This window comes from Elephantulus edwardii, unplaced genomic scaffold (genome assembly GCF_000299155.1).
Source record: "Elephantulus edwardii isolate Elephantulus edwardi_28Jun2011 unplaced genomic scaffold, EleEdw1.0 scaffold00091, whole genome shotgun sequence".
In the NCBI taxonomy this organism is placed as follows: domain Eukaryota; kingdom Metazoa; phylum Chordata; class Mammalia; order Macroscelidea; family Macroscelididae; genus Elephantulus; species Elephantulus edwardii.
The window spans coordinates 8573288-8587528 of NW_006399841.1; the positions used below are offsets into that span (position 1 = coordinate 8573288).

Consider the following 14241-nt stretch of genomic DNA (forward strand, 5'->3'; position numbering starts at 1 on the left):
ACACACCCATCCTGATTATCCCAATGACTGAATCAATCCACCTCATAAAGGGCCTTCCTCTCCTGCGCTGTCCCTCCACCCTCCCAAGCATCATGTCCCTCTCCAAGGACCAGTCCCCCCAGGCCTGGTTTTAATTTTTTTTTTTATTAAACATTCTTCTAAGTGGTATAGCCCTGGTCTGTCCACTTGCTGTACAGAGGAAACTCATGGTTGCTGTGAAGCTGAACACTGTGACACTGATATGTCAAATGCAATAATGGTTACTCATGGCGGACAGTGTTTGATGGAGCTTCCCTGTTAAAACAAGCTTGGAAGCAGGAATGGCATCCACTTCTGAAATACTTTGCCTCCGGAAACTCTAAGAACTTGGAGAAACGATGAAAGTTATACAAGCGTTCAGCTCTTTCACTCATAGAATTACTATGAGTCTTCTACGACTCAATTGACAATAACAACAACTACGCGCTCCTTAGATGCAAGGGTGGTGGAACTTCATCTCACATTCTGTGGACATGTTATTAGACCAGGTCAGTCTTTGAAGAAGGACATTAGGCTTGGGAAAAAGAGCGTCAAAGGAGAGGGAGACCCCCTCAATGAAATGAATTGACAAAATTGACAACAATGAACTCAAACATCATCATGATGGTGGGTGGGGCGGAGCATGGGGCAGCGCCTCGGCTGCAGCACACAAGGTCAGAAGGCGGAGTCAGAAGCAACTGGACTGCAATTCAAAACAGCTGCAGTCTAGAGGTCACTGTCCTGCTGTTCTGTGACCCTAAGAAATGGCCCTTCTACGGACTGTAACAAGGTCCCCTTCTCTTGCTGGCTTCCACGAAATCTCAACAGAGGAGGCTTGGCTGTCCTTCTGAAGGCAGGAGAGAAGTCTGAGAAGGTTGTCCACTTCTTCCTGCTTTGCTGCCACCTCTGCAGTGGGTCCAACAGCCTGTGTGTGACCCTCTAACCACACCTCTTGCCAGCTGGCCCCTCCTCTACGTGCCTGTAAGGATCATTCCCCCAGAGGCAGCGAGGGTCCTTCCCTTGCTGGCCTCTGCATGTTTTAGCATCCCTTCATCAGTTCCTTTTATTCTGCCTACACCTCTGTAAATAATCCTTCATTCTGGCTCCTCAGTTCAACCACCTGGGGTGAAATTGTGCTTTCAGCCAGCACCCTGACAAATGCCCCATAAAGCAGAGGAAAGCGAGAGTGTGTCCCAGAAGCACTGTACTTCAAGAAAAAAAAATGTAAGGGAAAAAAAAAGAAAAACTTTTGCTTAAACTCAGTCTGGAAACTATTCGTCCAACATAGATTATCTGCCAATTCCCAATGTGAACCTTGTATTGACGCCTAATTCTCTAAATCTACCTTTCAACCATAGATTTGTGTTTTCAAAAGGCCTTTTAAAATGTAAGGACAGACCATTCAATTAAAAAAAATAAAACTGAGATAAAGAAAAATTAATAAGCAGAGCATGCTTTGGTCCAGATAAAGCCTGCCATTAAATGTCAGGGAATGCATTATACCTTTGAATCAATTTCTCTGAGTTACAGTCCTATTTTATCCCTAGCTGTCATTATCTATTGCATCTCTTTCTCATGCTCTGGGTCCAATGACTTTGCTTTGTTTCTGTTTGCCAAACCTGCCAAATTTGGTCCTACTTGACATCTTTTACTCTCTTTTCCCTTTAAAAGGAACACTCCCTGAGGGAGCTCTGGCGGCCTCGTGTCAGGAAGCTGCACTACAATTCCAGAGGTACGTGGTTCAAATCCACCAGGTGCTCTGCTGGATAAAGAGGAACAATCTCCTCCTGCACCAGTCAGATCTGATTTGATGGTACATGCACAAAAATAATAATTTCTTTTTTTTAAAGAAAGGAACACTCTCCCCTCACCCAGCTCATTGCCATCGAGTCAGAACCAGCTCACAGCTATAAATCACATGGGAGGAAACCACCCCTCTTTCACCCTGGCTGCTTTTGGATTCAAATCACCAGATAGGGGCAAGTTTTGTGTTGGCAGTACTAATCTTTATGGACCTCGTCTCCAGAGCCCTCAAACTGTCTCTAGTTTCTCTTCTTATTGTGCCTCATTTGAATGTTACCTTCTCAGAAGCCCTTCCTATTCCTGACCCCCCCGCTTCACCTCCATACAGTCTACCACACTCATTTGTTAATACGCTCCATTTATTATAACATTATTTGAAATGTGATATTTGATTGTCTGCATGTATCTCCCATCCAGAAGAATGCAAATGCTACAAAAGCAGAACTGGTTTTTTACTATCTATCTCTAAATTATTTCACCAGAAACAACAAGTGGCGTGCTCACGGGACCTGAAGTATATTTGCGGTGAAATGAATCAGTATTTATTTATCAGGCAAGGAGGCTCTGGGAGTTTGAGCAAATGGTCCTAAACTGCATGGCTAGAGGTGCAAAACTGAGAGGTCGGCTACAGACAGGTTTATCACTGTGAGGACATAGAAAAAAGGAAGATAGCTCCAACTCACAGCAAGTGGGGTCCTAGTTCTTAACAGAAAGGTCTTCCAGCCTCAGAGCACAAGGACTGGCTTCTAGTTCCAATCTGAGGTATCAGCTTTCCTCCTTCTATTTAATGTCTGTCTTTATTCCAGACTTCTCTTCCCATCCTGTAAAGGGAAGGCTCTGAAATCTAGTCGTTGTTGTTGTTGTTAGGTGTCATCAAGTCGCCTGAGACTCATAGTGACCCTAAATACAACAGCCCTAAACCCCACTCTGTCCTGTGCCAATTTCACCGTCTCTGACACACCCACCCCCATTACCCGCCATCACTGAATTAATCCACCTCACAGAGGGTCTTTCCCTCCTGCGTCGTATTGAAGGAATGCAGTGTGTATGTGTGTATGTCCCTTCTCTCTTTTTTTTTTTAAAAAAAAAAACAAGTTTAAAACAAGAATTAAGTCTAGAGAGTTTTAAAACAACAGATACCATTTAATTTGTTTGTCTGATTGACAAGTTACAGTTTGGGAATCCCAGACTTAGAATTGACAAAGAAGGAAGCAGAAAATTCTCCTTTCTGCAGTCATGATGACTACTTTGCATCTTTTGATGGTAAAAGACAGACAAACAATGACAAGAAGCAACTAAGGATAAAAGACAACACACACCAAAGGATAAAGAAGAAGAAGTTGAAGAGGGGACCAGGCGCACACACTGCGCTCAGTCACCTCTGCGGGCGGCTGAGCAACAAAACACAACAACTCGAATTTCCCTTAAACTCAGCAAGCAAGACTGTAGCCTGTTTCTGGGAAACCTCAACTGTGGTTTGAGATTACTAATCACTCAGTTTATATTTTAGAGATTTTCTTTGGTCACATTTGACTTCCTACCTGGCTGCACGTGTTTGAGTGTAATAGTAATGGCAAAAGAATTGAAAAGAAAAAAGAAAGAGATAGAGCAAGGAATCATTAATGTTAAAAAAATGAACTCAGGTAGGTACAATAAAAACAAATTCCAATCAATAAAAAATTTTGATAAAACTTAAGGTGATTTTAAAGGAAGCATTGATTGAATAGTGGAGTGTCAGTGGAAAAGGGGAAATGCCTCAGAGAAACAGACTGACAGAGTGACTCCAGCCATTGGCTCAAATCTATCAGAGATGATGAGAACGGCGCAGGAGAGGCCTGGGTTCAGATACATTGTTCACTTGAGTTGTACTTAACTTGATGGTACCTCACAACAGTATATCTGCATTCCATGGAAGTACTGGCATTTGCTCCATCTATATGTTTTTTTTTTGTTTTTTCTGGAGACTAAGGTGTGCCTGATCCAGGCCATGGTCTTTGCCGTTACTTGCTATGCATCAGGGAGCTAGACAATCACTAGGGATGATAGAAGGAGAGTTGAAGCCTTTGAGCTGTGGTGCCGGAGAAGAGTATTGAATATACCACAGACTGCTGGGAGGACAAACAGGTTCATCCTGGGGAGGGTGAAGCCAGGCTGCTCCTTGGAGGCAAGGATTCTGAAGCTCCATCTGACATATTTTGGACATGTTTCAAGGTGGGACCAGTCCTTGGAGAAGTACGTCATGCTTGGGATAGTGGAGGGATAGCACAGGAGAGGAAGACTCTCGATGAGATGGACTGATTCCGTCACTTGGGTGATGGGGGATAGGAGTGCCAGAGACAATAAGACTGGCAAGGGATGGAGCAGGGTTTAGCGTTGTTGTACACAGGGTCACTGTGAGTCGGAAGTGACTCGATGACACATATAACAACATTTTATGTTTCTTCTAAATCAATGTTCATATTAACTTTCAGGAGGTTGGAGAGGGCGGGGGCAAGAAGACTTATGAAATAATGGGTAGTGTATCAACATTTTAAGAATCTTCAAGTGTCATTAATAGTTTGCTTTTTCTATGGATTTTCTTAAAATCAGGCTAATATGTATCAGCCAAAAGCCCTAATTATTTTTTTAACGTGGTGAAAGAGCAGTCAAGTTCAACTACTTATCTCGAAAGTTCTCTAACTCAGCTGGGGGAGGTGGGACACAGAGCTCCCGTGTGCGTGAGGCCATTCCAACAAAGCTCCAAGAGAATCAGACGAAGAGTCCTGAAGAGGCCCAGGCAGTACCCGCCACTCGGAGGTCTCTGCTCTCATCAGTCTCTCACGCTCTTTAACTCACCAGGGGACGGTAAACACGGTTCTCAAAGAGCCTCTATGTTCCCAGATGTTGAAGTTGGATTAATTGTGAATGCTTACTTCCCAGCACCCCCATTCCCCCCCACTTTGGGGTCATTCTTTATTGGCCTCTTAGAACATTCTTTCAATGTGATTTTTTTTGGACAAATGGTCTCAAGTTTCTGGGAATCGAGAGTGGATAACATGAGCGCACAGTCCTGTCCCTCCAGACTCCAGCCGACTTCTGCCCTGGGCCTCACCCCCACAGGCACGGGAGGTTGCAGGCACCCACAAGTGGCCCTGCGGGTCTTTCTGTCAGCATTCCCACCGTAAACGTCTCTTTTCAGAGGTTTATGGCTTTGCTATAAAAACACCATTTGAAGGGGGGAGGGTCTTACAAAAGTGTCTTAACTTACAAAAGAGTAAGGGGCGGGTGGGGGGAGCAGAATCAGCAATAAATAAATGCCTGCCATTTCAGACACTATCTGGTGCTTCTGGAACTTGGAAAAGTCTATGATGGTGCTGTCAGGGAGCCCTGATCACCTCCAAAATGATGCTTTCAAGTTCAGTGTTTCAAATATAAAATGTAGATACCACTTACTTTGAAGAGATGGTTATCATAGCAGACTGATGTGTAGCTTGCAAGTTAAATAGTAATGGATGGGTTGCTTTCTAGTCAGAGAAACTGTCAGATTATCTGCACCGCAGGTGGGTGCAGGGACCACATCTGGTAATAAGAAGTGGCCAATGGTTGTGTTCGAAGTTCAGCCTTCTGTTTTATTCAGGTTCACAGCTCAAGAAGGTCACAATTTCAAGAGATATGTGCAGAAATTCACCAGGAACAATTATGGGCTGGTCACTCTCTGGGTCAAAGAGTATTGTTTTCTGAATGTCTGCGGCCCTGTGAAATCCCAGAGGAAGAAACCACATTATAGTGTGTTCTAACACTTCAGAATTTGTCTTGTTATCATGAAATGCTGTCTCTCTGGGAAGCAGGCGTGGCATCCCCTTCCTAAACAACATGCCTCCAGAAATTCTATGAACTGAACTTTGATAAATGTCCATAGGGCAGAGGGGCTTCAGGCCTTTTGTTCATAGGATCGCTGAGTCTTGCTCGACTTGAAGGCAATCAATCAACAACATCAACGTAAAAAGTTGCCTCTCTATGTCTTGCTAGAGTCAAACAGTCACAACAGAGCAATTCGTGTAATCCTCATAATAAAATCTACTGAAGGATTATTACAGGCCAGGAAATACTGAGTTTTCTGGAACATAGGTGAGGAGGGCCAAGGGAGACTTCTTTGAGGAACAAGAAAGGAGCCAGACTCATTTTTCATGACTACATTTTGAGAAAGTGGTGCACTGTGATAGAAGCACAATAGAAATCAATTCCATCTGGAAAATTCAGAGATGGCTTGAGGGCCATCATAAATCGTATTTTCAGATCTGCAGGGTCAGCATTACCTGGGAACTTGTTAGAAATGCAAATTACTGCTGAATCAGAAACTCTAGGAGTGGGGGTAGTAATAAGACTCACTTTGGAGATGTGTGGGTTGACTTCCAGATCACCACAATAAAGCAAACATCTTAAAAAAGTGATGCAAAAAGATTTCATTTACCAGGGAACTCCGGTGACCTGGTGGCAAAAAGCTGTGCTGCGGTGCCAATGGCAGACAGTTCGAATCCATCAGTTGCCCTGAGGGAAAAGGGTGAGCAATCCTTCTGGTGATTTACTGCCTCTGAAAACCTGTTGTAGGGTCAGTTGAGGGTCAGTTCTGACATGATGGTCCACAACAACAACAATTGAAAGGGAGCACTGGAGGCCTGTAAGTATGGAGTCACACTGCCCTCTCAAAGACCTGTTCGTACCCACCAACTGCTCAGGGTGGGAGGTAGAAAGATAGGCAATCTCCTCTCTCGCAACTTGAGGCATCTGAAAACCCACTAGAAGGTCGACTGTGCCTCTTTTCTGACCACACGACAATGAGTTTTGAGTGCATATAAAAGCCACGTCTCTACAATAATAATGGCTTACACAATGCTACAGTCTATGGAGTATGAAATAGCACAACGAAAGTTTGAAATATTGTGAGAATTACCAAAATATGACAGCGAGATATGAAGTGGGCCTGTTCTGTGGGACAAATACCACTGACAGACTTGGTCAGCACAGAGTGGTCACAACCTTCAAGTTCTAAAAAGTATTGACAAAGTACAGTAAAGTGAAATGCCATGAAATGAGACACTTCCCCCTAGTCCTGGGATGATTTGAAACAATGGTTCTCACACTTGATAAACCAGGAGCATCTAGCAGGCTTGTTAATACACAGATCACTGGGCCAAATTACTTAGTGCACACATCCAGGAGGGCTCCTGATGTCTGTATTTTCAGTAGGTTCCCAGGTGATGCGGATACTGCTGGTCCGGGAGCTCCACTTTAAGAACCACTGTCCCTACTCAACCACTCTATGAATCTATGACTCTAGTAATTCTTCTCACTAGTATGTACCATTATTCAACAAACAGAAAATAACTCAAACTATTTGTGTGGCTCGTTGAAGAAACACACATTGAAAAAGGCTGAGTGGGGAAAGGTCTTAAGGTATAAATGACCCAAAGGTTAAACGGTGTGAACAAGTAGGAATCTGGGCAGATCAATGTGCTTATAGTACAGCTAAAATTAAAGGAAACTAGTCCCACCAAGAAACTGAGAAACATTCTTCTAGGTGGTATAGCACTGGTCTGTGCGTTGCTGTACAGAGGTAACTCGTGGTTGCTGTGATGCTGAAGCCTGTGACAGTGATGTGCCAATCGTGGTAATGGGCACCCATGGTGGACAGTGTTGGCTGGAGCTCCCGACTAAATCAAGCCTGGAAGCAGGAGCGGCATCCACTTCCAAAATGGCTTGCCTCCGGAAACTCAATGTACGAACAGTGCTCAGGCTGTTCGTTCATAGGGTCGCTATGAGTCGTCTATGACTCGATGGCATTAAATAACAACAACAACAGTCGCACCAAGCAACTCGATGGCACATAACAACAACAACAATAACAACAGTCCCACCAAACTAGATACATCACATAAGATCCTTCTCTTTACAATTTAATATTGAACAAAGATGAAGCGTGAAATAGTGTTGTGTATCAGTTTTCCATCTGCTCTACAAAACTGAGAGCCCTGGTGCCCTAACACAGTTGTACTGCCAGGCCACAAACATAAGGATTGAACCCCCGAGCTGCTCCCTAGAAGAAAAATGAGCAATCTCTTTCCATGTGATTTACAGCTTTTGAAACCTGCTAGAGGGTCAGCTGGGAGTCATTTCCAGCCTGGTGCCATATAACATCAACTGCTTGCTTAGGTAGAAGAAATTATCTTGACATCAAGCTGTGTTTTCTTTTTTCAAATAACATTCTACCTTCTAAAATTGGAAAATATGTTATTTCATGTACTAAGACTAAATTTCAGCATTGGAACCTGACTGCTAAGAGTTCATATTCAAAATCCAGGGTTTAGGGTCTGGAGATGTAGCTGATTGGTAAAGCATGGCATCTCATGAGCCAGGGATCCAGGCACAGATTTCACAACCCATGGTTTGTTTTGAGTTGAGCCATTCAGAAATTTCACAGAATGGTAATTAAACAATTACCAATCTACCCTCAAATGAAAAAGGCAGACATGGTCCCTAACTTAATGGCAAGTACAATCTAATCAGTGAATACTGACCTTAAGTAAGCAAATGGATCAATATCTAATTGATTACAATGGTGATAAATTTTACCAAAAATGAAAAAAAACCACGCAAACAGCCACCACCAAAAACTCGTGCAGCAGCTGAAACAATAGCATCCGAAACTGTCTCTCGGCCGGGGCTGCAGGTCAGTGAAGGCATCTCTGAAGAAATGACACATCAGCCCAAGCCCAGGGTATGAGGACAGTGAAGTCAGAGCAAGAGCTGTTTCCTGACTTGTTTTCTTGATAGGAGGCAGAAGGACACAAGGCCAGGAAACTGGGGAAGATCAGGAATGAAGCTGGACTATCAAGTCAAATCCTTCTCTTTACCACAGGGCTCTGAGCAGGCCCCTAGCGTGATCCACTCTGCATTTTTAAGTGATTACTGCTGCTGTTACATACAAAACCCACCATGGATGGAGAGGCTGCTTTCAGATCAAGCATAAGATAATTTTTTAAATCCTCATTCTTCTAAAGAAAACGGCCTTTTTAAGTGTTATCATTTCACGCTATCCTCTGCCCTGAATACCGTTTTTGCCTTTACAAATGCACATTAATTACGTGGCTCTGCACTTGAGTGTCTCATTTGAGGCGAGCTCTGTGTCCAGAAGAAAGAGGTTCAAAACTAACCTCTCCTTTGGAGCAAGAAAATGCGTCATTTCTATCATTAGCGTTGTCTTAGAAAGCAGGCTGTCTGGAGGAACTAGACACATGTCCAGGTTTCAGCAAGAACACAAATAAGGGAGAAATCATTTGTCCAGAAGCATTTGTTTCTTTTTTTTTTTGGTGGGTGGGGGGTAGTTGAACTGGGGAGCAGAAGAAGTAGAGGAAGTTGTAGGTTGTCTAAAATGAGATCGGTCATTCTCATTCCTCTGAATTCCTAGAGTGATCAAACCTCCCATAGCAAGTTGGTCACTCTTGAGGAAAAACTTGATTGCCAAAATTCAGAGACCCATATATTGTCATAAGCTCTGCCTCGACCATGCAAAGCAAAAGTTCTCAGTGATCTAAATAAAGGCTGTCTCAGAAATCTACTCAATTTAAGGGAGGTTTCCAGCCTTCTGTTTGCTTCTAGTCGAAGCATCAAGAATGCACTTTGTATATGTACCTACCTGTCTCCTCTGTGTAAACTATTTTGTTGTTGTTGTTTTGTGACTGAGTTGGGAGCTAACCCTCCAGTGGGTTTTTAGCCAGCCAATAGCACAGGAGATCGCCCATATTTCTCCTGTGGAGCACCTGGTAGATTTGAACTGCATACTTTTATATTGTCAGTAAAATTCCTTACCAATAAGCCACCAGGGCACCCAATGCTAGAGAATGAAATGGATTTCAAGACATGGTCCTTGACTTCAAGGACATCAGGTTAGACATAAGTTGGCATTTAGAATACAAATGAAGCCCCTTGAAGGTAAGTTCACGGAAGGCAGTTTGTAATGGTTTCCTACATCCATGGATTCTAGACAGACAAACTATCTACAGCAAACAAACATGGGGAGTCAGCTGGACATAAGCATCCACGAACCCTGGACCCAGGCTTTTGATTTGCTTCTTTCTCACAGAGCTTAGTTTTTTATGGAAGCACAGCAGGTATAACCATTTTAACTTCATTCCTGGCACGACTATCTTTTGTAAACATTCCCTTAAAGTGAAAATGAAAACTCCTCTTTTTTCCCCCCAACAATGAGAGACAAGGAATTTGCTTGCCTAAAATATCAAACACAACACACAGTGAGAACCTCTTAAATGCAAATAGCCCCCTTGACCTCCTCTTATATGTCTGGGTTCCTTGGGACTTCCACATGCTTCATGTTTCGCTAAATCTCTCCCCTCTTCTCCATGCTGAGAAATCCCATCACCTCTCTTCCTGGTAAAGCCATGTGAAAACATTTGGATGCTTTGTTCACCACCTGGGCCCTTCTGCTTTGAGGTTCTGAGCACTCATTCTCCCCTGCAGAAACTGGCAGCGTCTGATTTGGTTGATCTACAGACACAGAGGGACCTAGCAACCGAGTGTGCATCTCATTATGACTCAAGATGCATAGAAACATTCTACGGACATATTTCAGCAAGTGCAATGTCGTTGCAATTACTCTGGAATTCTTTGGCTGGAAGCAGGGAGTGATCGAAAGAGAGATGCTTTGATAAAGTGTGTTTCGGCCTCCCGCATCTTCTCATTCTGGGTTCCACTACAAGACACAAATGCAATGCGAAGAGAACCATGGGGACTGACGACAAACAGAGCAAACGGTTTACCTGGCAAAGCCAACACCTCTGCTGACTCCGTTAGCGTCTCTCAGTATTCTGGTGGAGATGACATGTCCAAAGGGCTTCAGCATATTCTCAAGTTCCTGCTCGTCCATGGAAATGGGGAGATTTGAGATGTACAGGTTGGTGGGGTCTTGTTCTTGTTGCTAAGGGAAGGGAGAGAAGAAACAAAAAAAGTAGTTTATTCTGAACATTAAGAAACTTATTTCACAAACATTTGCTTCAACCGTAATCTCAGTTCCATTCCCCAACAAGCTCTTAAACGTGCATCCCCCAGGGACACACGCTTCTTTTCATTGACTTTTCTTCTTGCTCAGAATGTTTCTCACGGAAGGAATCATTTCCAAGAGGGAAGGGCTCTCTGCTCAGCCTATTCCAGAAAAAGCTAATAAAACGAATGTGATTAAATCAGGTTAATGTGTATTTTCTTCTCGGCTAACATTAAATACTGTTTCTGCAACCGATTCTGTTGACCACAATCCCCACTTGTTCTTGATTGTCTTCAAGTCAAGCATGACTCATAGCGACCCTATGAACAAAAGGCCTGAAGCCCCTCTACAACTATCGACATTTATCAAAGTCCATAGAGTTTCCGGAGGCAAGTTGTTTAGGAAGTGGATGCCACTCCTGCTTCCACACCTGTCATAGTTAGTGTTTTTAGGTGCCATTGAATTGCCTGTGATGTATAGCGACCCTATGTACAGCAGCTCGGAACCCTTCCCTGTCCTGAGCCAGTCTCACAAATGCAACACAACTGCCCCCATTGCTCCAGTCACTGTATCAATCCATCTCATCCGGGGTCTTCCACTCCTGTGCTGTCCATCCACCCTTCCTTCTCCAAGGACCGATGTCTCCTGGCCACATGTCCAGAGTACGCGAGGCGGAGCTTCAAAATCCCACCCTCCAAGGAGAGACTTGGTTTCACACTAGTTAGCAATGTTCTGCTCAGTGTGTACTCATTGTATTGCTCTCAGCACTTTATCAAGTGTATCAGAGATGATGAGGGTGTCACGGGATAGGAGAGAAGTAAGGTCTTTTGTTCACAGGGTCATTGTGACTTGTACTTGAATTGACAGCCCCTAACAACTACCACAGTCCAATCAATATGCCCAGAAAACATTACTTGTTATTTTACAAATGGTAAAGCTGGTCTCTCGCTTGTCCAAGGTCCATAGCTATCAAGCTTCAAAACCAGTGCTGACATCTGTATCCATCTCCAAAATTCGCGCCTTTCCCACTCTGCTGTCCAGCCTCCCACTAGACCTACACCTCTTTGGCACCACTGAGAATCTGCTAGAAATGTAAATGTTCTGGCTCCCTTCCAGCCCTGCAGAATCACAAACTGTGGATGGGGCCCCGCAATCTGGAGAGTTTTGACAAGCTCTCCAGAGGTGCTTCTGATGACCATTCAAGTTTAAGGATCACTACTGTACTCCCTGCATGAATATTTATATAGGAATGAGGAGAGGGTGTCTAGAGTTCCTAATTCTGCAGTAGCAGCAGCAGCGCTTAAATAGGCTTTGCTTAATGGCATGAAAATGAAACCACAATTGCTCACATCCAGTCCCTGGATTACCAATGAGATCCGTTTCCAAGTCTGTCTTTAAGTCAAAGAGCCAGTTATTGAAATGTTTGCCTAAGTCTACTTTTCGATGAATAAAAGCACTTAAAGACACCCTTGAGACACTAAAACATGTCTAACATAATACTACTATAACAATAATAATGACGGTAATGATGTTTTGGTGCACATCACAGAGTAGCATCCATTAGTTATTAGGAACCACTGTGTGTACCTCAAATAGTTAATATTATAGGTTTTACAGAGGTGGCAACCTGGGAGGGATCGCCTATGCTTATATGTACCTGGATATATTTTATACAATGAACTGACAAGTCAGAAATTAATGTGCATGCTTGACTCAAAATACAGTACTAAATTTGATGATTCATTAACTGACAATAAACTATATCTGATATTTTACTAAATCACTATATTAAACCCAAACAGCATTTTTACTTTAAAAAAAAGAAAAACATTAGAAAACAAGGCATTCTGAAGTCTGTAGAAAATCACATTATGTAACAGGCAGCTCTCTTTTGTGAGGAGTTGTATTACAGTGAAAATTCAAGGTTTTAAGTGCAATAAAAATATACAATAAACAAGCTTCCAATATTAATTCAGATTAAGTGTCAGCTTTGGTATGCAGCTAAATTCCATTATTTTTAGCATCTCCAAATCTATAGGCAGATCATAATATTTTTTATTAAGCTTAAGATGAATAAAATGTACACTGAGGTTCATTTTAAAAAAAACATAATTGAATTTTAAAGCTTCTCATCTTTATCACTGAAGAAAATAGTGAAAGTAAATGGATACAATAAATCTGAACAAGACAACCGCAGCTTTGTATTTAGGAAGAATAAAATCTCCAAACAGTGTCGTTGAAGACAATCTCTCTCTCTTACACACACCCCCTCTCTGGGGCAAGATCTCAGCAAGAAAACAAACATAATACCATCCTTCTTAAGTGATTTTAATCTTGTATTTTGGGCTAGGAGAGTAAAAAAAAAGAGAGAGAGAGGGAGAAGAGTGATTTCAAATACATAATAAGGAAATTTATGTACATACAATTTTCAACTTTTCTAGGACTTCACTATCCATCATTTAACTTTAATCTCACATCATCACTTGAAAGGTAGCTTGGCAAATATTAGTACACTTATTGGATAATGAGGAAATGAAGGCATGACAGATTCATCATCTTGAACAAGAACAAGCCAATAATTAGTGACAGGATGAGAATTCGATTTAGCAATCAAGTTTCTTGTCATCTCACTCAGTGTATTTTCCACCAGTCTGATGTTTTCCAGGCTTTAATCATCTACGTAGCATCCTAGTAACTCTTGCCAGCTACAGGCTATGATTTGGTAGATAAGATTTCTTTAAATCTACATATTGTGTGAAGCAAACAAATGTTCTTTAGAAGAAAACACAACGTTTCCAACATTACTAGAAAGCCAGTGTTGCTTGTATTGAAGAAAAGACGACTGTATAAAGAGTGAACAAATCGAGGTTTTAAAATGATAGCTAGATGTTTTCTTTCCTTTCCCCCTTCTGTGTGGGAGTAGGGAGGGGAGGGATACCCAGAAGGCTTTGAATCTCCTGGTTGACTTTCTCGTTGTGAGAAAACTCATTTGCAAGTAAGAGAGATGTTAGACTTGGACTAGAACCACACTGAAGTTTCCTTCTGGAACAAAATCTGGACTGAAAGGGAACAGAAAAAGAAAAAAAGTTTCTTATGCTGTGATCATTGTTGTGTTGTTGTTAAGTGCTGTCAAGTCATAGATGACTCATAGTGACCCTATGAACGAAAGACCTGGGCACCTGTATAACTTTCATCATTTCTCCACATTCATAGAGTTTCTGAGACAAGCTATTTTGGAAGCGGATGCTGCTCCTGCTTCCAAGCTTGTTTTAATTGGGGAGCTCCACCAAACACTGCCCACCATTGGTAACCATTATTGTATTTGATACATCATTGTCACAGTGTTCAGCTTCACAGCAACCAAGAGTTACCTCTGTACAGTAAAT

At 42.5% G+C, this 14241-nt stretch overlaps 1 protein-coding gene across 8 annotated transcripts in view; it reads right to left on the reverse strand.

The window, feature by feature from the left end:
• Nucleotides 1-14241, reverse strand: part of RBMS3 (RNA binding motif, single stranded interacting protein 3) — an 844595-nt gene that overhangs the window by 280216 nt on the left and 550138 nt on the right. For all 8 annotated transcript variants that reach the window (XM_006890636.1, XM_006890630.1, XM_006890633.1 and 5 more), the window contains exon 5: nucleotides 10635-10792. In XM_006890636.1, the coding sequence (XP_006890698.1) occupies nucleotides 10635-10792 (158 nt within the window). The remainder of the gene's footprint in view (nucleotides 1-10634; nucleotides 10793-14241) is intronic.